At 35.4% G+C, this 25,000-nt stretch overlaps 1 protein-coding gene and 1 long non-coding RNA gene across 2 annotated transcripts in view; both read left to right on the top strand.

Moving 5' to 3' along the window:
• LOC115222666 (adenylate cyclase type 9-like) overlaps positions 1 to 17,002 on the top strand; it is a 59,766-nt gene extending 42,764 nt beyond the window's left edge. The window contains exons 3-4 of the mRNA XM_029792985.2: positions 5,324 to 5,423; positions 15,384 to 17,002. Of these exons, the coding sequence (XP_029648845.1) occupies positions 5,324 to 5,423; positions 15,384 to 16,915 (1,632 nt within the window). The 3' untranslated portion in view covers positions 16,916 to 17,002. The remainder of the gene's footprint in view (positions 1 to 5,323; positions 5,424 to 15,383) is intronic.
• A 5,078-nt stretch (positions 17,003 to 22,080) lies between these two features.
• The window catches only part of LOC118767347, a 12,058-nt gene continuing 9,138 nt past the window's right edge, over positions 22,081 to 25,000 (top strand). Inside the window, exon 1 of the long non-coding RNA XR_005003270.1 lies at positions 22,081 to 22,093. This is a non-coding gene — a long non-coding RNA (uncharacterized LOC118767347). The remainder of the gene's footprint in view (positions 22,094 to 25,000) is intronic.

Genomic DNA, 25,000 nt, shown 5'->3' with positions numbered 1-25,000 from the left:
TACAAAGATATGCATACACACACACACTCACACACACACTCACACACTCACTCACTCACTCACTCACTCACTCACTCACTCACTCACTAATCCACACTGTCTTTTACTCTGTATTCTTTATTTTTCTCCTACAACACATTAACCCCCCCCCCTACAACATACTAACTCCAATACAGCATACACTTTCTCTTTTTTCTCTCTTTTACTTGTTTCAGTCATTTGACTGCAGCTATGCTGGGGCACCGCCTTTAGTCAAGCAAATCGACCCAGGACTTATTCTTTGTAAGCCTAGTACTAATTCTATCGGTCTCTTTTGCCGAACCGCTAAGTTACAGGGTCGTAAACACACCATCATCGGTTGTCAAGCAATGTTGGGGGAGGACAAACACAGACACACAAACATATACACACACACATACATATATGTATACATATATACGACGGGCTTCTTTCAGTTTCCGTCTACCAAATCCACTCACAAGGCTTTGGTCGGCCCGAGGCTATAGTAGAAGATACTTGCCCTAGGTGCCACGCAGTGGGACTGAACCCAGAACCATGTGGTTGGTAAGCAATCTATTTACCACACAGCCACTCCTGCACCTAAATTCACTGAATATAGAAAACAAAATACAGAATAAAATGGTACAGATTTATTTATTCTTTCATAAATACAGAATGGGAATATTCAGTCTTTACTTGCATTAGTAAGTTAGTTTGATTGGCAATCCAGGTAGTATTATTGATACAAAAGGGTTTAAATGTTGGTATTGAAACTGTTAACTAAAATATTCTGAACACAGGTGAATACCACATTCAGTAATGAGTGTTGATGCACTACATATACATTTGTGCTTACATGCAACTAATCCTATATGTATGTGTGTGTATGTAAGATATATATATATTGGTAAAAATGGTAAGATAACAAAAGAAAGAGACCTCAATATTATGTAAATAGAGGAAATTTATCTGTAAAATAATATGTGACAATTATTCAATAGCCAAGATAAAACTCTGAGTTTCAGATGCCGAGTGGAAATCCACAACACCATCTCTTTGGTTATCTGCATCTGAAAAACGCTATGAAAAAGGCCGTTATACAAAGGGAAATACTGGGTTATAATTCCGCTACTTATATAAAGCGCTAATCCATTGACCGCTAATTAAAATAAGGTTAAAAGTTCATAGTAAACACATAAGCATGCCTACTCATACGTTCACATGTGCGCTCGCGCACCCACGTGCATACGTATACGTCACTATGGAAATGTACAGATCTTCACTCGCATTTTTCACCAAAAGTAAATGCTTATATATACAAACTCATACACACAAGCACGTACCGTAAAGGTTCATACATACGTCTATATACACACAAGCACAAGAAAAAACATGGTTAAAGGTAACAATACAGAAAAAAGATAAGGAAGTATACAAAGCGTAAAACCACGTTCATATACGGACATACCCTTATGCACGCGTGCACTCACATGCCCAATATATGTACATACCCACACATGTTTATATACGCATACACACACACACACACAGCTGTGTGGTAAGAAATTTGCTACCTAACCTCAAGGTTTCAGTTTCAGTCCCACTACATGTCACCTTGGGCAAGTGTCTTCTACTATACCCCCAGGCTGACCATATATATATATATATATATACTCTTTACTCTTTTTTTACTCTTTTATTTGTTTCAGTCATTTGACTGCGGCCATGCTGGAGCACCACCTTTAGTCGAGCAAATCGACCCCGGGACTTATTCTTTGTAAGCCCAGTACTTATTCTATCGGTCTCTTTTGCCGAACCGCTAAGTGACGGGGACGTAAACACACCAGCATCGGTTGTCAAGCAATGCTAGGGGGACAAACACATACACACACATATATATATATACATATATACGACAGGCTTCTTTCAGTTTCCGTCTACCAAATCCACTCACAAGGCATTGGTCGGCCCAGGGCTATAGCAGAAGACACTTGCCCAAGGTGCCACGCAGTGGGACTGAACCCGGAACCATGTGGCTGGTTAGCAAGCTACTTACCACACAGCCACTCCTACTTTATTTAAGCAGCAGAAAATTCAACAAAACCTGTTACTTTGAGTTTCCATTGCCGTTCATGAACGGGAAACTCAGAGTAACAGGTTTTGTTGAATTTTCTGCTGCTTTAAATAAAGCATATTACTCTACCACTGGTATTTGAGTACTCTTTTTTCCACCTTGTTTCACATTTATGTGTTTACTCCGGTATATACACACACAATAGGCAGCGAGCTGGCAGAAACGTTAGCACGTCGGACGAATTGCGTAGCCGTATTTCGTCTGCCGTTACGTTCTGAGTTCAAATTCCGCCGCGGTCGACTTTTCCTTTCATCCTTTCGGGGTCGATTAATTAAGTACCAGTTACGCACTGGGGTCGATGTAATCGACTTAATACCTATGTCTGTCCTTGTTTGTCCCCTCTGTGTTTAGCCCCTTGTGGGTAATAAAGAAATAGGTATATACACACACACACACACACACAGCTGTGTGGTAAGAAGTTTGCTACCTAACCTCATGGTTTCAGGTTCAGTCCCACTACATGTCACCTTGGGCAAGTGTCTTCTACTCTACCCCCAGGCTGACCAAGCCTTGTGGGTGGATTTGGTAGATGGAAACTAAAAGAAATCTGTCATGTATATGTATATATTTATGTATGATTGTGTTTGTCCCCCACCACCATTTGACAACTGGTGTTGGTTTGTTTACGTCCTCTTTTGGCAAAGAGCCTGATAAAATAAGTACCAGGCTTATAAAAAATAAAAAGTGGGAGGGGCAATTTGTTTGACTACACTCTTTAAGGTGGTGCCCCAGCATGACCGCAATTCAATGACTAAAACAAGTAAAAGATTATGATGACTGAAGCAAGTAAAAGATTGTGTGTGTGTGTGTGTGTGTATCATGTGATTGACCAGGCTATTGGATGTTGTTATACATCACTGGTCACAATGCCCTTTGTATCCTTTCAGCTATTTTTAAATGATGCCATTATGCTGGTTAGATGAGCAGACAAACATTCCCACTGATTGAAAGGCTAATCCATTACAGGGTTACCCATTTGCTGCTGAGTAGACTGAGTAGACCATGAAATTATGCATTTTACTCAAAAACACAGCATGTTTCTTGGTCTGAAAATTGACCCCATGATCTAGCAAACACTTCTTAAATTTTAATTTATTTTTGTATCACCGGTGACACGTAAAAAGCACTGCCCGAACATGGCAGATGCCAGTGCTACCTGACTGGCATCCTTCTCAGTGACACATAAAAGCAGCAACCGATCCTGGTCGTTTGCCAGCCTGCTCTGACCCCTGTGCCGGTGGCAACGTAAAAACACCTACTACACTCACGGAGTGGTTGGCGTTAGGAAGGGCATCCAGCTGTAGAAACACTGCCAAATCGGACTAGAGCCTGGTGCAGCCTCCATGGCTTACCAGACCCCGGATGAACCATCCAACCCATGCTAGCATGGAAAACAGACATTAAATGATGATCAGTTCTTCAGTGGTGAGGTAAACTACACTCTAACATGTTTGAGTTATTTTGTTTGTTTGTTTTTTGGTTAATTTCAAGAATAATTAATAGTTTCAAATGTGAAGACAGTTAATTTCTCATGAAATGAACAATAATTTTTAAATATGTCCTCCTAATGCCATTATGAAAACACTGGAAAAGGCATTTTTTTTTTATTGGATAGAAGATAAAATCCAATATTACAAGAGAACTCTCTCTATATATTTATATATGCACGCCAACACACACATGCATATATATACAATCATATCATCACCATTTCAATAAATAGTTATTTAAATCTCGTATGCGTTTTTTCTTTTAATAATGGTTTCATATTTTGACATAATCCTGCAAGTTCAGTTTCATAAGTGCCAGATGAGGACTGAGGCCGATGTAATTGACCAACACCTCCCTCTAATTTGCTAGCCTTCTCACTCTCAACCCCTGGTACAGTTTTGTCATCCACCTGTTTCAGCAATGCCTTCTGTCCCTTGATTTTCATGGTCTCAATTTACGCAGTGATTCATGAAACCAAGGACCAGCATTCTGTGTTCATATAAGTTTGAATGCATTTAATATATTTCTTTACTACCCACAAGGGGCTAAACACAGAGGGGACAAACAAGGACAGACTAACGGATTAAGTCGATTACATCGACCCCAGTGCGTACCAGGTACTTAATTTATCGACCCCAAAAGGATGAAAGGCAAAGTCAACCTCGGCGGAATTTGAACTCGGAACGTAACGACATACGAAATATGGCTACACATTTCTCCCAGCATTCTAACGTTTCTACCAGCTTGCCGCCTTGAATGCATTTAATATAATATTTGTATGTTTTAGACATAGCTAGATAGATATTATACACACACACAACATATATATATATAGATATTATACACATATAAACATATATGCACACATATATACATGAATGTATTCAATTGAATTTATCAAGCAAAATGAATTTTTATGCTCTTTAAAAGTATTTCCCCGTTAAAAATTATCGGCCAATTACCATATATGTCTGTTTCTTCAAAAATATTGTGTGTGCATTCTTACTCTATATTTCATTTTTCAATAACTATCTTGAAAAAAAAAAACTCAACATAACTCCTGAAATTTCAGCTTCCAATAAAAACATATATATACACACACACATATATATTTACTATAATAAGGTAGTTAGAATGTTGGATGATTATATATATATATATATTTACATTTTTAGTACTTTCTTTCATTATCTGATAATGGAAGAAAGCGCTAAAAATGTAGATAAATAATATAAATATATAAAATCATCCATCATTCTGACTGCCATATTATTCTAAATATACCCTATCTGTACATCACTTCAAATCTCTCTCTCTCTCTCTCTCTCCTCTCTCTCTCTCTCTCTATAATATATATATATATATATATATATAATATATATTATATATATATATATATATCATCATCATCATCATTTAACGTCCGCTTTCCATATATATATATATATAAATGTCCGTGTGGAAAGAGATTACTCTTTCCTAAGGATATTTATCCAAGCATACCCGGATTAGCTCTATATTAATTAGCAATGCTGGATTTGACTATTATAATAAATATATTGATTGTTCTATGGATGCATTCTCCATTATCTTTGTATTGTTATATATATATATATATATATGTGCCTACACACACACACACACTATAATATAATATAATGATATTTATTATTCTATTGGTTTTTCATTATTCTTCAGCCTATTGATTATGTTTCACCGGTTCCACTTCTAAACAAAGACAAAAACAAAACTGAAAACTTCCTGTTCAAAGAAGATGATCCGGCTAAACAAAATTCTGGTAAGTAAAAATGGAAAAATCAAATATATTTCTAAGTATTGTTGAATTTTTGCTAACATCATAATTACCATTTATTAAATATTTACACTATTATTTTTGTCTGCGTTTTTGGGGTTTTTTTAAACCCTGTTACACCATATTTCTGCAATAATGGGAATAGGTTAAACATCACCTCTGCCAGATTCCTGGTAAAGCAGTAATGAACAACACCGAAAAAGAAGCTGCAACCAATTCCGTCCATTAGTTTGCCTAGTGGTTAGAGCAGCGGACTTACGGTCGAGGGATTGCGGGTTTGAATCTCAGACCGGGCGATGTGTCTGTTTATGAGCGAAACACCTAAGCTCCATGCGGCTCCGGCAGAAGGTAATGATGAAACTTCTGCTGACTCTGTTGCCACAACTTTCTCTCACTCTTTCCTCCTGCATCTTGCAGCTCACCTGCAACGGACCAGCGTCCCGTCCAGGTGGGGAACCTATATGCCAAGAAACTGGGGAAACCGGCCCTTATGAACCAGGCATAAAACAAAAAACAAAAAAACAAAATTAGTTTGCCTGCAATCATTACTCTTGAACTGTAAAAGTAGCTATTTATTTTTTTTCCTCAAGAGCCCAGGTGGAAGGTAAAGTTAGACATAGAAGCTCGGGTCTCCAAGAGAATTAAGCTTATAGTATCAAAAAATTATCTTTGCACATTTGAAGTTGAGTCCCTACTGATTTGTTAAGTTGCTGTTTCCAAGTTGATTTTACACACACACACACACACACACACAAACAAACATGTATATATCTGTGTGTGTGTATTTCTAGTAAGTCGATCACATTTCTGATACTAAGAAGTGACATGAGTGTCTGCAGTTTGCATATTTTCATATAAATACATCAGTTAACTGGTAACTTTCTTGTCAATATTTTTTTTCTTTTTCATTAATATACTTAAAAAACACACACACACACTCACACATTGTTATCTGTCAAAATGCATTAATTGAAATCAATTCTGACGTATGTAAGTTTTAAGAGTATTCAATAACATTGATGGTTTAGTTATATTGTGTCAACTTTCTGCTCAAAAAAATAAATACATATTGAAATGTATATTGAAATCAATATTAATTTTCCTGAGAGACTGAAATGTGTTTTTGTAAAGAACATGTTTCTTTACATGGCCTCTTAAAAAGTTCAACCAGTCACTTCATCGCCAAGAAGTGAATACCAGAAGATACACACACACACACGCACATTATATAGATAAATAGATATACTTGAATATTTGTTCACTCACCAGTAATTAATGAAAACTTAGTCTACATGGTTGATCAGGTTTTTAAGTGTCAACAAATAACTGAAAAAAAAAACAATATCAGCTCAGAAATTATGACCTCATGCAGGTTTATTTCAATTAAGTACTTATCATATAATGAGGTCAAAATAATCAACATCACCACTGATTTCTGGCTTTGTGCTTGTTAGAAATGATGATGATGATGATGAACTCTCCCATCAAAGATGACATATCAGAGTCAAGCTGTTGCTAAACGACCTACACAAATTCAAAATCGAAATCAAATTCGATGACTGGCATCTGTGCTAGTAGAGCGCTAAGAGTACCATACAAACGTGATTGTTGCCAGAGCAACAAGCTGGCCTCAGTGCTGGTGGCACATAAAAAACACCATTCGAGCGTGATCGTTACCTGCATCGCCTTACTGGCACTTGTGCTGGTGGCACGTGAAAAAACATTTGAGTGAGGTCGTTGCCAGTGCTGCTGGACTGGCTCCTGTGCAGGTGGCACATAAAAAGCACCATTTGAGCATGGCCATTGCCAGTACCACCTGACTGGCATGTAAAAGTACCCACTACACTCTCGGAGTGGTTGGCATTATGAAGGGCATCCAGCTGTAGAAACTCTGCCAAATCAGATTGGAGCCTAGTGCAGCCATCTGGTTCGCCAGACCTCAGTTAAATCATCCAACCCATGCTAGCATGGAAAGCAGATGTTAAACGATGATGATGATACTCAAATGTATGTACTGTACATTAGCTCACTCCCTCCATCAAAACAACGTTGTCTGAACAGGGGCACAAGTGTGCCACACATTACATGTTGAAATGATCAGAGAGCGTGACATGAAATAAAGTGTTTTGCTCAAGAACACAAAGCGTCATTCAGTCCCAAAATCGAACCCATGATTAGTGATCATGAATGCAACACACAAATTGCTAGGCTATGCACCTCTACAATAACGCAGTGAGCTGGCAGAATCATTAACGCAGTGAAAATGTTTAGTAACACTTCATCCATCTTTGCATTCTAAATTCAGACTCCACTGAGGTCAACTTTGCTCTTCATCCTTTCAGGTTTTATGAAGTACCTGTCAGGTACTGGGGTTGATGTAATCAGCTACCCCCATCCCCAAATTTTCAGGCCTTGTCCCCATTTTTGAAAAGATTATTATCTATTTCTTTATTGCCCACAGGGAGCTAAACATAAAGGGGACAAACAAGGACAAAGGGATTAAGTCAATTACATCGACCCCAGTATTTTTTCCTGATTATCTTCTTTGTAATTCAAAAAAACATCATGACCATTGGTCCAGCCATTTGACTGTGTAAAGGGAACAAACAGCCAGACATAACACCCATTATAGTAAGATTTCTGCTAAGGTTGACTTTGCCTTTTATCCTTTTGAGATTTAATGAAGTACTAGGATAATAGTAATGACTAATGCTCTTTCCTTGAAATTGCTGATTTTGTACCTAAATTAGAAACCATTATTGGCAGCAAGCTGGTAGAATCATTTGACTGTCAGACAAAATGCTTTATGGTATTTCTTCCAGCTTTTATTCCCAAATCTCAATGTGGTCAACTTCATTCTTCATCCTACCAATTAAATAATAGTGTTGATGACATCATAGAAGTGTAGTCTTCTGGACTGCTTAAATATTGTCCAGGATACGTTCTTCATGAGTCCTAGTGCTTCCATAGCCATTTGGTATTACAGTTCTATGTTTAAGAGATGAGGAATTATGTACATTTGACGGGCATATGCCATAGTGGTTAAGAGCGTGGGCTTCTAACCCCAAGATTCCAAGTTCAGTTCCAGCCAGTGACCTGAATAATAATAATAACAACAACAATAATAATAATAATAATAATATCGAAAAAAATACCTTAAAAACGAAAACCCAGGTTCGAAATTTCCCCAAGGCACCTGATGAAAGCTGGAGGGTATATCAGCCGAAATGTTGTTAACAAGAAACAAGATGAGGACAAATATCCATCAAATGTAAATAATGTACATTGGTATTACTTTAGTTTTCATACTCCACATCTTATTGATTTTGATCTCCAAGTCTTCTCTCCCTCCCTCCCTCTCTCCCCCCCCTCTCTCTCATATGTTCATAGAGATGTTTCAGAAGATTTTGTAATATTAAGTATACACTTCCTGTCCTTCTTATCCTTCAAAATGATGTCAGATTGTTGGTTTTTATTTCTCTATCAGTATGAAAGAACGTTGACCAGAGAATGATAACCTTGTTCTTTTAGTATCAGCGAGTGGCTGTGTGGTAAGTAGCTTGCTAACCAACCACATGGTTCCGGGTTCAGTCCCACTGCGTGGCATCTTGGGCAAGTGTCTTCTGCTATAGCCCCGGGCCGACCAATGCCTTGTGAGTAGATTTGGTAGACGGAAACTGAAAGAAGCCTGTCGTATATATGTATATATATATGTGTGTGTTTGTGTGTCTGTGTTTGTCCCCCTAGCATCACTTGACAACCGATGCCAGTGTGTTTACGTCCCCGTCACTTAGCGGTTCGGCAAAAAAGAGACCGATAGAATAAGTACTGGGCTTACAAAGAATAAGTCCCGGGGTCGAGTTGCTTGATTAAAGGCAGTGCTCCAGCATGGCCGCAGTCAAATGACTGAAACAAGTAAAAGAGAAAGAGAAAAGAAAAACCATATTTGACTGATATGCTTACAACTTCTCATTCGGGAAGCATATTTTCCAATGTACATAATGCTACTACCTTAACATACCTGTAGATATTTTTGGCCTTTGCTAGTACCTGACATCCAGACACTGTGTGGTTGAGGGTTTCTTCATATTTTCCACAAACCCTGCATTATGGACTTATTCCATCCCTGATGATGTGATGTTGATAGGAAATAGTTACTAGATTTGATCTTGCGATATACATGAGGAATATTTGAAGGATCTTGGGAATAGGAAGTTCGCTAGCGAACCCCTTCAGGGTTGGCGAAAGCAATGTGATGAGAGTCAAGGCTGATCTGGAACCCAACCTAGGCCCCCATATCTACGGCATTCGCCACTGGAATAAGGAGTGGTTGGAGATCACGCGGTCGTTAGCCTTAAATCGCCAGGCCTGGTCGGTGTTTGTGAGAGATGCAGCATTGAGGATGAATGAAGCCAGCTCAACCCACCCCAGGTGAATGCTGTAAGAAGAAGAAGAAGAAGATTTGATCTTGTGCAATGATTATTATTGTTTTTGTTGTTCCTGTTGCTGTTGGTATTATCATCATCATCATTGTTATTTAGTTCTTGGGAATATTTTTTTCATTGCTCATTGTTAATAGCATGTAAAATGTAGATGCTAATAACTTTAATTAGTGCTAGTTATTGTAAATAGCTATTCCCGACTTCTATTTCAGTATGATCAATATTTTTCATATTAGCTATATTTGTACTCATTCAAGCAGTCTAAATAATCCCATTGAATCAAGCAAACAATCTTATCTATTTGTCAACTTCAATAGATATCCTCTCTAAAGTAGACAACAAATCAATAATTTGCCTGTTTGTTGTTTTGTCTTCTAAAATATTCTAATTTACATGTCAGGATGATCTGGCAGTTTGTAGCCTTCAGGATTTGAATGTGAGTGTGGTGGAGAAAAAGTAGTAGTGAGAGGCGAATAGAGAAATATCAGTTATACATACAAAAGCAGACTGTATGTAGTATAAGGTACAAAGTGTTATAATACTTTCATGGGTATTGAATGCAAAAAAAAAACCCCTGCAGGGATGACAAAAAGCAGACTGCATGAAATATGTGAAAGGACTTTGGAGTGTAAAGAGAACGAGGAAAATATGTCTGGTTTTATGAAGTATGTGTGACATAAGATATGAGCATTGAGCTTGGAAGTTCCACAGAAACTATAAAGTTTAGGAGATGTACTTGCATAGCGAGTGACTTGATCTGAGATCGTGTGCTGGAACGAAAACGATTGCAGCGTGGAAGGTGTTTACAAGCCATGTTACTTTCTCAGATGCAGCACAAAGTTTTCTCAGTGAGCAGTTCGCGGTCTCAAAGCGACGAAAATATTTTGACAAATTAAATTTCAATGTTGAAGTGAATCTAACGGTTTTTGTGTTTCTTAAATGGCTTATAAACACCTTCCATGCTGAAATTGTTATAAAGTTTAGAATGTATGAAATATACATAAGGAGTGTAATGCTACATGCTTAGAGAAACATGGATAATCAAAATGGAAATTTTGTGGAGTCTACAAAAGCAAACTGTATGAAATATGGATAGAAAGTTTGATGTTAAACGTTGGTGAAATGGTTGTTAGATGTTATATATCTGGATAGACATAACAAGAGCAACTAAAATATAAAATATGTTGTTGGATGATTATAAGATATTGTCAAATGATATGAATTGTTTTATAGGAAATTATGATATATATTAATTTTACCCCTTTTAATACCAACTCCTCTGAAACCATCCCTTTTCTATGATACAAACTTCATGTTTTAAAACAATCTAAATTAAAACTTTTTATATTAATTCTATCATCATCATCATCGTTTAACGTCCACTTTCCATGCTAGCATGGGTTGGATGATTTTGACTGAGGACTGGCGAACCAGATGGCTGCACCAGGCTCCAATCTTGATCTGGCAGAGTTTCTACAGCTGGATGCCCTTCCTAATGCCAACCACTCCGAGAGTGTAGTGGGTGCTTTTACATGCCACCAGCACGGGGGCCAATCAGGCAGTACTGGCACAGGTGCCAGTGAAGCGACATTGGTAACGATCACGCTCGAATGGTACCCTTTTATGTGCCATATGTACCCTTTTATGTGCCAGTTGGCTGCTCTGGCAACGATCATGCTCGGATGGTGCTCTTGGCACCCTACTAGCACAGGCACAAGTGCCAGTAAGGCAACGGTGTTAATGATCATGCTCGAATGGAGCCCTTTTATGTGCCACTGACACGGAAGCTGGTTAGCTGCTCTGTCAACGATCGCACTAGTATGGTGCTCTTTGCACCCCACTAGCACGGATGCCAGTCATCAAATCGATTTTGATTTCGATTTTGATTTGATGTTAATCTCTATTCCAAAGTATCACCTTCAAGATGACTGTAGTAAATTCTTCATTATTTTCAAAATTAATTGAAACAAAAGCAGTAGATTTCAATAGAAATATGGCAATAAAAGAGTTTATCAATTTTGGCAGGATCTTGAACACACAATAGAGTAAATTAAAACATAATACCAAAGCAAGGCATTCACTTCAATGTTCCAAGTTTATTATCAAATCACTGCTGTAGTATCTGCAATATTTTACAATATTTCAAAGGCACAGGCTTGGCTGTCTGGTAAGAAGCTTTCTTTCGAACCACATGGTTCCAGCTTCACTCCCAAGTGATTTCTACTATAGCCTCTGACAAACCAAAGCCTTGTGAGTGGATTTGATAGATGGAAACTGAAAGAAGCCCATCATATATATATGTATATACCTTTGTGTGTATGTCTTTGTGTCTGTGTGTATCCCCATCACTGCTTGACAACTGGTGTTGGTATGTTTACATCTCCATAACTTAGCGGTTCAGCAAAAGAGACTGATAGAAGTACTAGGCTTAAAAAATAAGTAGTGGCGTCAGTTTGTTCAACTAAGACCTCTCAAGTGGTGTTCCAGCATGGCCACAGTCAAATGACTGAAACAAGTAAAAGAATAAAAGAATATGAGAATAAAAATAATGACACTTTTTTGTTATTATTATCCATTGACTTGAGGGAATTCTATTAAGGTCCTTTGAAGTTTTCTACTGATTATTTTGTTTGTACAATTTTTTTTTTTTTGCAATGTTGAAGTAAATAATGTTTAAATCTATGGTTTGTGCATGCCTTTTGAGGTTTGTAATGTATATTGATGTTCCTTTTGAATCACTGAAAATTGATGGCTTCAAGAAAAACCTCACCATTTTAACATACATTTTTCCATGCTTGCATGGGTCAGGCAAAATTTGTTGAGGCAGAATTTCTGTGGTTGGGTGCCTTTCTTAGTGTCAACTCTCAGTCTTTTCCAAGTGGGATAATAATATTTCACCTCAGCAGGACATCTTTTCGTAAAAGACTGGAAACAAATGACACCGCTCATATGACGGTGACACTCACTTACAACCATCATGTGATGTTAGCACAAGGAGACATGAACATATGCATACACATACAACCTCGCTCGAATGTTTCACGTGCCACCAGCACAAGTGCTAGTAAGGCAACGTGGTCACCATTCGAGCGTGATCGTTACCACGTCGCCTTACTAGCACTTGTGCTGGTGGCACGTGAAATATTCGAGCGAGGTTGTCGCCAGTACCACTGGACTGGCTCCTGTGCAGGTGGCACGTAAAAGGCACCATTCAGGCGTGGCTGTTGCCAGTACCACCAAACTAGCCCTCGTGCCGGTGGCACTTAAAAGCACCCACTACACTCTTGGAGTGGTTGGCATTAGGAAGGGCATCCAGCTGTAGAAACTCGGCCAGATCAGATTGGAGCCTGATGCAGCCATCTGGTTCACCAGACTTCAGTCAAATCATCCAACCCATGCTAGCATGGAAAGCGGATGTTAAAAGATGATGATGATATGCACACATATACAATTAGGTTGTTTCAGTTTCCTTCAACGAAATCCACTCAAGGCTTTGATCAGCCCAGAGCTAGAGTAGAAGGCAAATGCCCAAGGTGTTACACAGCGGAACTGAACCGAAAACTGTGATTAACAAGTGAACTACTTGGCCACACAACCACCCTTGTGTTAAAAAAAAATAGAATTAATAATAAGGGAAATCTAGAACTCTCATTTCTAAACTTCCTATTATGGCATTTTTTTTTCCCTTTTACTGCATTTTTGTTCTCAGTTGGACCATACTGGATCATACACTGTGAAAATGCAGCATAACCTTTTACACTGAAATTTAGTTTTTCCTAAAATCTCTAAATTAATTAGATTTCTGTGTAATTTTTCAACAATTGTTTTGGTTTTCTGGTTTTTTTTTTTCTGTATATTGATTTTATATTGTAGCAAAGGTGGGATAGTTTCTTTGTTGGCTAAATTATTTTTATAGCTCAGTATTTTGCCAAATGATAAGCACTGATAAGAATATTCCACATACAACATGAATGTGATACAGTTTCACATATGTAATATGAAAAACTGTTTTTATACATAATATAGTGATAAACTGAGATTATACATGCAATTAATAGACAAAAACTCTTTCTAAGGACCATGAGATGTCAGGTTGTGGAAGTATGATATAAGTATTGAATATGGAAGTTCCATCAAAACCCTTGAAGTTTAGAATGTATGAAATTTACTTTAAGAAACAAGGCTATCTAGTTCTGAGACATGGATACTGAATTTGAAATCCTAAGAAAGGTTGTTTAAAATTTGAAATAAAAAACAAGGGAAATTACTGTAATGATAACAGCTAATCAAAATTTTTAGAAAATAACTTCAATACAAATGGAAGTGGATCATTGTTGCTGCCCAAATTGTGCACTTCTGTGATCAGACACTCCAGTTATGGCCATTCTTTTTATTCAAGCACAGTCTTCAGAACTATGTTATCTAAAGTATCCTTCCATTTTAAATATAGTAATATTTTGATTAGAGTATAAGGTGGCATCAAAAGATTCCTGGATTAGTTCTGTAGCATGCCATCAGATGGCAGCATACAGTTGTGTGTGCAGTGGGAGTTAGCAGTAACCTTCCTTTGGCATTGTGCTGAGTGACATCACTGTGTTTACTTCGCATGTTGTGAAATTTGTGTTTCTGTGATCATGTGTATGCTGTAGTCTGTGATTTTGTCACAGATAGGAACAAAGAGCCAACATGAAATTTTGTGTTAAACTTAAGAAGTGTGCTACGGAGACGTTGAGCATGCTTCAGCAATCTTACAGCAACGAAGCAATGGGTCATATACAATGTTTCAAGTGGCACAGGTGCTTCAAAAGTGGAAGAACATCCCTGGGAGATGGTGAGCAATCTTGAAGACCTGCCACAAACATCACTTCCAGAAATGTGGTATTGGGCTTCAAGAATTCATCCACCTGAGCCAGACTGTCAATCAAGACTTCTACTCTGACATTTTGAAGTATTTTAGGGAGCGGCAAAAGCAGCCCGATCTGTGGAACTTAAAGAATTGGATTCTTCACAACAACAATGCACTCTGTCACCAAGCTCTCCTCACTCGTGAGTTTCTTGCCAAAAACAGTATGGTTTCACTTCCACACCTATCCTTTTTGCTAGATTTAGCACCTGTGGACTTCCATTTCTTCCCTAAGATGAAAATGCAGCTCAAAGGTTGCCATTTTAACACCATTGTCAAGATCCAGAGTGAATCGCAGAAGGTCCTTGACTCACTTACAGAAAACAACTTCCAGGCTGGACTCCAAAAGTGGCAGGAACACTGGGACTGGCGTATTGCACAAGGTGACTATTTTGAAGGAGATGATGCTAAAGGTTAGGTAAAGAAGTTACTTTTTTAGAAAACATAACTAGTCCAGGAACTTTTTGATACCACCTCAAAGATTTGTCACCTATTTCTAGTAGGTTAAAGCACCATGCTACTTTGAAAATATTTTTTTTTTTTGCTTTTAATAAGCTTTTTTATTCAGTGACTTAATGTATTCTTTTTCCTCTTCTCTAGATGGTGTAACTGCTGAAGAGGTTGAAGCAAACCTTGACACGATCAGGAAAAGTTTCCATTCGCCTCCACTTCACTCTTGCTTGCTCACATTTGACAATGAAGAAATAGAAAAAGACCTAAAAATATATAATGTTTTCGAAGCGCCAGAGAAATTGCATGCCAGAGCAGAAGTTGTGATGTCTTTTATTATATTCTTTATTATTTCAATTGCTTCTTTTGTCATGTTTCAGCGACCTGCCGCCTGGCTTGCACTTTTCCCTATTTTCCTTATTATTGAAATTGCTTTCATTTTCAAAATAATATTTCATAATAAGTTTGAATTTTTAAAGAGTTTACCTGACAGTTGGATTATTCGAAGTATTGAAGCTACCTTTTTAGCATTCATCCCAATTCTTGCTGTATTCTCAAACTTCTACTGTCCCGGCTTCATAGGTCATTTGTGGCAGGAGAAATGTTTCTGTATTACATTTATGGTTGCACTTTTCAATTTCACCACTTTTTCAACAGTAAATTCAATGATGAGATCAGTCATGGCTATACTCTCATTTTTTATCTTCCTTTTAATTCATACCCTGACTGCCTGCACGCAAAACAGTGATATGGAATATGACCTGTTGTATGATAACACATCAGATATTGTCACACAAATGCCACTCCCTAATTTAATCTTTAGCAGGTCAGACCATTTCATTTTCCTCATTGACTTGGATTTAATACTCCATCTGCTACTTATATTATTTTTGAATAGAGAATTTGAAGTAAGCTACCGAATTTGCTATCATTGTGACGCTGAGGCCATGTCTTGTCAGAAACATATAAAAGACAACAAAGACCAGTTGGAATGGCTATTACACAATATCATCCCAGAACACATATCTTCAAAACTGATAAATGGCCGCTATTCTAAAAACCACCAGTATATTGGTGTTATTTTTGCTGGTCTTGTAAACTTTAATGAATTATATGAAGAATCTTACCAGGGTGGGCGGGAAATGTTAAGAGTTTTAAATGAATTAGTTGGTGATTATGAGGATCTTCTTGATGATGTTCGATTCAAAGATGTAGAAAAAATCAAAACTATCACTAGCACATTTATGGCAGCTTCTGGTTTAGATGAAAAGAAGTGCCAACAAAATAAGCATAAATATGCACACCTGTTCAACCTAATGCTATTTGCCATGGAGATGCAGAAAGTAATTGAAAATTTCAATAAAAGTATGATAAACTTTGAATTTATTCTCAACATTGGGTACAACTTTGGCGAAGTTACGGCCGGGGTTATTGGAACGACTAAACTGCTGTTTGATATTTGGGGGGATACTGTTAATGTATCTAGCCGAATGTACTCCAATGGAGCCGCAAGAAGAATTCAAGTTCCTTCATCGAACATTGAAATCTTATCAGAAATGTTTGACTTTGAATACCGAGGTACAATATTAATTAAAGGGAAAGGGGAGATGGGAACTTATCTTCTGGTAAAACAAAAGATGGGGCTCACTGGGATTAAATATACAACAAACTTTTACTTTTAATCACAAAGACTGAAATATGGAAATCCTTGCAAAAGACTGGAGAAAGTAAACCTATTTAAAAAATTTTTTTTTTTAGAGAAATTAAAACACACTGAAAGTAAAATAATGTAAATGGCAGTATTGCTGCTGAAATCATTAGCACTTTGGATAAAATGCTTAGTGGCATTTCTTCAAGCTCTTTACATTCTGAGCTCAAATCCCACCAAGGTCAACTTTTCCTTTCATCCTTTTGGGGTGGATAAAATAAAGTGCCAATTAATTCCTGGGGTCTGTGTAATTGATTAACTCATCCCCCTTAAAATTGCTGGCTTTATTCTAAAATTTGAAATAATTATCATTATTATTTTTAGAATTTGTATTAATATTATCATCATTATCATGAAGTATTATAATTCATTTAAATGGTATTAAATTAGAAAAATTAATGATTATTTTGAATTAGTACCAATCAAGTATTGAGGTCTTTATGATCAACTGCTCCTTCCCTGAAAACATGCAGCTTAATGCTTAAGTTAGGAAATATTGAAATTATTGTTATTACTGTTAGTATTATTACAATTGATGTTTAACATTGCAAAAAGATAAATAGAAAAACAATAATTTGGAAATGATCTATTCCAGAAGATCATATATTCCACTTAAGCTTTTTTGCAATATATGTATATGTGTATGTGAATATATATGTGGGTGGGTGTGTACACACACATGTTCCACTAATAGCAACAAATATGTATTGCTATTAATTCACTAATTCTGTCTTTTTAATTGTTCAATGTATTGGAGTTTTAATCTCTTTAAAAGAAATATTTTACTTTAATTTTGATGCAGCATTTTCTGGTTTGGTGTTGTCTTGAAAAGCCTTTGTTTAAAGGCAGCATTGTAAGATTTGTAAGTTATCCCTGCAACTAGGACAATAACCGTCTGTTCGCTAAGTTGTAACTTTTCTTTCCTCCACTTTGCTTTCCTTTTCCAGCCAATGAATATGGAGTATTTCTAAAATTGGCCAGTTCAGCTGGAAAGCATAATTTACTTTCGCTTTCTAATTTTTTAAATTCTATCTGAGGATCATGCTTTTTTTTTTTTAAGTGTCTGAATAACTTATCCAGTCTCAATTAGAGTTGTCAAATTCAACTGAGAAGTTTTGCACAAAACCTTTACTTGCTTACTTATGTCAGGTAGACACTCCATATTAATATTATTAAGTATTTGGCAGTAAAGGCAGCAAAGGTATCTATAAATCCTTTTTACAAAGCAGTTTTTCTTTTGTGTTGATCTTCACTGCTTTTAGTGGTAAAATACCTCACTTTACGTAAAGTTGAAGTAACAAATCTTTTTTGACAAACTACTTCTTCTTTGAAAGTTTTGATGCTTATTGTAGTTTATGAGGGAAGAAGAAAGGTGAGCTTGCAAACAAAATGCTTGGTGGCATTTTTATTGGCTCTTTTATGTTTTAACCGGGTTCAAATCCCAATGGAGTCAGCTTTGCCTTTCATTTTTTGAACACAGGTGATGCAACTGACTAACTCTCCTCCTCATTAAGTTTCATGCTTTATACCTATTGTGGAAAGAATTATCATTTAGGCAGTGAGCTGGCAGAAGCATTAGAATGCTAGACAAAATGCTTTTTACATTCTGAGTTCAAATTCTGCTGAGGTCTTATTGATAAAATAAGTACCAGTGAAGTACTGGGGTCAAAGTAATTTATTTTCTCTTCTTCTTAAAAACTGCTGGCTATGTAACAAAAATTGAATTCATTATCATTATTGACAGGCAGTTTTTTGACAGAATTGCTAGAGAACCAGACAAGATGCCTAGTAGTATTCGTTATGGTTCTTCAAGTTCTGAGTTCAAATCTCGCCAAGGTCTACTTTACCTTTCACCACCCCACTGGAATCAATAAAATTAAGTACCTGTCAAATACTAGTGGTGAGGACAGCATCAATGTAACCAACTATTCCTCTCTTTCAAATTTCTGGCTGTGCCTTTGTTAGAGACAGTTATTAATATTCTCCTGTTACATGCTATTGTTGCTATAACTAGTTTAATTATGCTTCCTATCAACCAAAAACTTGATTTCTAGGATGAAGAGCATTTTTATACCTTCTAAATAAGTCTTTTTCTGCTCTTCAAGTCTGTTTTTACTTAGTATTGAGGACTTTGTTGAGATAATTCTAGTAGAACCAAGTAATAGGCTTTCAATACAGTACCTAATCCCAGATTAATTTGATCCAGAGAACTCAGAAAGCTTTGATCCAATTCTTTTATATCTGAATATTTGGAACAAACAATTTACCCAATCTCAGAATTGTTGAATTCAGCTGAGAAGTCCCACACATTTTATTTAATTTTTTAGTCGTGTCAGGGAATGACTCCATATCAATATCATCAAGTAGTTGGCATTAAAGACCATCTGTGTGTGTATGTATGTATATATATATATATATATATATATATAAATCCATTTTACAAAGCAGTGCACCCACTCTTAGAATGAGGTCTAGTTTTCCAAGGTTTGCTCTCAAATTTCACCTCACAGTTCCTAAGACCCCAACTATAATTGGCAGGATCACGACCTTGTTAATTTCTTTATTCCAGCATTTGAGGATTTCATACTTCAAGTCCGTATAATAATACTCTTTATTATTATTATTACTATTATTATTATTATTATTAACAAAGAAACACATACACACCACAGGTGAACATGACAACAAATATATACTCACACATGCTCACACTCCCCACCAACAAAATATATATATATATATATATATAATATATATATATATATATAGAATACCTGATATGCAGGGGAGAAAAACAGTCATTAAAAAATTTATTTGGGAAAGCATTAGTTAAATGGTAAAAGATTTTGAGAATTCAGTTATAAATAAATGTTTTAAAAAAATTTACAACCTCCAGAGCAGGAGTTTCCATTTGCAAACTGTCCTTCCCACCCCTACTATAGACAACTTCTGTGTAGAAACATTAGTTTATATTCTTGAAAAAAAATGAAAGAATGTCTATGTAATTATATCTGATATTTTACTAAACCCATCCTGTCCCCACTACACCACACACACACACACACACACACACACACTTCACTCAGGTGATGTGTTGAGGGTTACTATTATCTGCTTCTCTTACAAATAGACTTAGGCTGAGCAGGTGTGCAATAGTGAAGTGGAAGTAATATTCCAATTCACTAACTTTTGTTTGATTGGCCTTTTGGCTAGGATCAAGTGTATTATTATTATTATCATCATTATTATTAAAAAAAAACTCATTATTATTATTAATTAATTAATCAATTAATAATTAGTAATAATAATAATGAAAAATTATTTTCATCATCATCGTTATTATGGCAGTGAATTGACAGAATTAGTAGTAGAACAGCAAACTAAATGCCTTGTGGTATTCAATTGCATAGCTTTACACTGATTTCAAATCCTGCTAAAGTCAAATTTACATTTCCTTTTTTTCTGGGGTTGATTAAATAAGTACCAGTCAAGTAATTGACTGAAGTCAATACAATCAACTCTTCCCAAAATTTCTGGCTTTGTGCCTATGTACGTCACCATTATTATTATTATTATTATTATTATTGGTAGATGGTTGTCCCTTATTGGATGTTCATTGATGTCCCCTCATGTGTAGCCCATGTGACAAGAAAAAAACATTGAGATTATCAATGTTATAACATTATAAATGGCAGTTGATGGCAAAAGTGTTAGAACAACAGGTGAACAAAATGCCTTTGGGTATTCAGTTGAGTCCTGAGTTCAAATTCCCCTATGGTCAACTTAATCCCATCATTCTTCAGGGCAGAGAGGTAACAAGGGGTTTTCAATATAATTTAATATATTCCCTCCCCTACTTGCCTCAAAGCCAAATCAGAGGCCTTGTGCCTGTGTAGAAACCATTACTATTATAATTACTATTATTTTTCTCATCATTAATATTATTGTTCATGTTGTTGTTATTATTACTATTAAATATTGTTCATATTTTAAATGTTTTTTATGTCTTATGTTGCCTTTTTTCTCTCTCTCTCTCTCACACACACACACACAATAAGGAAGTTCCATAGCTTCCCAAGTATTGTTGTAATCACACTACTGTTGTATAATTAAGACAATTAATAATCAACAAAAATAAGTTAAGTCCAACTTTATATTGTGCTTTTTTTTTAATTTTTGGGGGACTTTTTGTTACATTTTATTAATCGGACTTTTTTTAAAATATTTTCCTCCTCTTATTATTTTTATGCAATTGTTTTGATTGAGACAATTATTATTATTATTATTATTGGATTGATAGAATTAGGTGTGTCTGACAAAGTAACATGTATTTTGTTACAGCTGTTTACATTCTGAGTTCAAATGCGGCTGAGGTCAACTTTGCCTTTCATCCTCCCAAGGCCAATAAACTAAAAAGTACAGAACTGGGGTGGATATAATTGAGTTGCCCTCACCAAATTTTTTTTTTTGGTCTTGTGCCTATGTTAGTAACAATTATTATAATTATGTTTGTTATAAATTGTCACAAATTCATTACAACAGCTCTAGATCTTTTGCAATAAAGAAAGGAAAATTATACATTATACATGCTCACATACCATGCATCTGTGGACATGTGTATGTGTATAAATATATATATATATGTGTGTGTATATATATATATATATGTACATATGTGTGTATGTGTATATATATGTATGTACATATGTGTGTATATATATATATATATATATATTTTAACAAGAATAGTATTGGCTGTAATTTCAAAGTTTTGGTCAGCTAACCCACCATTGGACTGCGGTACATTTGCAAACAAACCCATGACCTAAAACTCACATAACCTAAATAGACACACCTGATTACAAAGTTCTACATGCATGAGCAAACTCTGGTAAAAATTTGGAGTTGTATTATTGTTCAATAAAAAATATCCCATAACACCTCCCCGTCACAACCTCCCACACAAACTAATTATCATGCAACAGTCCAGGAAATTTTAACATAACAGAGATTATATAGACCCTTGATGAATTTCAATATACCACAGTTCAATGATGGATTAGCAGGCCAAGACTTCAAAGTCAATGTTAATACCGTTCTTGTTAAGGAATAATAAATTTGTATTGGTAATCCTTCAGTTTAAATGTAAATTGTTTTTATAACTTAATGTAAAAACAACCATTAATGCAAATAAATATGTATATATAAATGTGTGTGTGTGTATATATATATATATATATATATATATATGTGTGTGTGTGTGTATCTGCATATGTATTATAGACATATATATGTGTTAATGTGAGTGTGTATATATGCATACACATATATACATACATATATGCTTTAATACACACACACACAAATATATATTCTCAAACATACACATTATATGATTATATATTTCACAGAATAATGTGAAACTGGTATATATGCTTATGATGAGACTACACTGAATAAGTTTGTTACAATACAAGTAATTGTACTGCAGATAAAACTATTAATTCCAAACAAGTGGAATATAATTCTAATGTCTTAGCATCTCAATACTGCAATCATCATAGCAACAGATAAGTTACACACACACACACACATGCTCATGTATAGAATTATGCAGTTTCTTCATTCATCTTGCATTGTGACTAAAAGAATTTTTATATTCATTTATTAAGAGTATTATTCATAAAGCTGACTGCCCTTCCTACTATTTAACATTTAACCTTGATTTAAACTTGTTGTCACTCAGAGTAATAAACAATAGTTCTAGCTGAATGGATGGATTGAACTTTAAGGCGGTGAGCTGGCAGAAACGTTAGCACACTGGGCGAAACGCGTAGCCGTATTTCGTCTGCCATTACGTTCTGAGTTCAAACTCCGCCGAGGTCGACTTTGCCTTTCATCCTTTCGGGGTCGATAAATTAAGTAGCAGTTGCGCACTGGGGTCGATGTAATCGACTTAATCCGTTTGTCTGTCCTTGTTTGTCCCCTCTGTGTGTAGCCCCTTGTGGGTAGTAAAGAAAAAGGAATGAACTCAGAAGTACCATCAGTAACCCTACAGATTAAGCTGTAAGCTGTTGTGCCTCATCATACAGACACATATATTTGTATGTAATTTGTGTGTATGCACAATATCATCATCATCATCATTATTACTGTTTTAATATCCACTTTCGCATATTTCCATGGGTCAGATAGAATTTGTTGATGGGAATTTTCTATAGCTGGATGTCCTTCCTGTCACCAACCCTCACCTGTCTCCAAGTATGGTAATATTTTCACATGACCAGGCATGTCTTATAACTGGAAATGAACAACATTGCTTGTACGATGGTATTGCTTCTTTCATATCATGTGATATGAAAACAAAGGTACATGCATGTATATACATATATATATATGAGCTATGTATATGTGTGTGTGTGTGTGTGTGTATATAAATATATATATATATATATAAGCTATGTATATGTTTTATATATATATATATATATATATATAAGCTATGTATATGTCTTATATATATATAAGCTATGTATATGTCTTATATATATATAAGCTATGTATATGTTTTATATATATATAAGCTATATATATGTTTTATATATATAAGCTATGTATATATTTTATTATGGTATATGATAAGCTATGTATATATTTTATATATGTATATATAAGCTATGTATATATTTTATATATGTATATATAAGCTATGTATATATTTTATATATGTATATATAAGCTATGTATATATTTTATATATATATATATATATAAGCTATGTATATATTTTATATATATATATATATATATATAAGCTATGTATATGTTTAATATATATATATAAGCTATGTATATGTATGTGTGTGCATATATATGTGTGTATATATGTTTATATGGATATATTGTGTGTGTGCATATATATGTGTGTATATATGTTTATATGGATATATATGTGCGTGTGTATATATATGTGTACATATGTATGTTTATATGTATATATATATGTGTGTGTGTGTGTGTGTGTGTGTATAAACATACAGACACAGAAAGTTCCTAAATTCCTCATCAGTTATCAGCCAGATGGTATTACACCGTTTCATGCCATTTATGATAAGACTGCAATGCTTCCAGGCTGGCGACATTCACACACAAGGGTCCAGAGAATATTGATTGGACTGTGAACAAAGACACAATACACGGATAACAGGCAATACTGAAGTTGACATATGAAAGTGAACAAGTGTAATTCAAGACGATGGACAAAGACAAATAATTTTTTAAAAATTAACAAGAGTGCAGCCTTACAGCTAGATGAAGACAAATCATAGGTAATACTTAGAGGGGAATTCTAAGGATTAGAAACAGAAGGACAACAAGCAGTATATATATATATATATGCATGTTTGTATTTTTGTACATATATATATATATATATATATATATATATATATATATATATATATATAATTGAAAAACTAGTACAATGGTTGTATTGACCTTAGGACATTATCAAGTTACTTGCTAATAACCTGTTGTCAAATTAATCATACTTGTTTAAAAAAAACTAAAAGCCCTATATTAACATCAAATATTTGGTACTAAAAATGAAAGTAGTCCTCATATATTACACCAATTTTAATGAATCTTATACAACTTATATGTGTATTTGTGTGTGTCTGTGTAATACATCTCAGCAGTTAAGACACTTGTGTAGGTGAATATGATTCAAAAGTATTCACATTTAGTGCCGCACAAGCATAGTTTTAGCTTGGATAGTTAATGCAAACTATAAAGCTCTGACAGACTGTATCCAAGTTCATTTTAGCAAAATATGTAACATCTAGTTATCAGTGGTTAGTGACTACACAAGCTAAGCTTTGTGAGAAAATAAAAACATGCTTTACATAGGAACAGCAGTACTGTAAACCTGTCACGGCATTATTTAATTCATCTTACATGTACAATCGTCTCCCTTTTTGGTGTTATCCACTAATATTACCATACGATGAAAGTGAAAGCTGTAGAGTTGCGACAGCAATAAAGTACTGGAATATATAAT

The sequence above is a fragment of the Octopus sinensis genome, linkage group LG20 (genome assembly GCF_006345805.1).
Source record: "Octopus sinensis linkage group LG20, ASM634580v1, whole genome shotgun sequence".
In the NCBI taxonomy this organism is placed as follows: Eukaryota; Metazoa; Mollusca; class Cephalopoda; order Octopoda; family Octopodidae; genus Octopus; species Octopus sinensis.
This window is presented reverse-complemented; position numbering and strand designations above follow the sequence as displayed.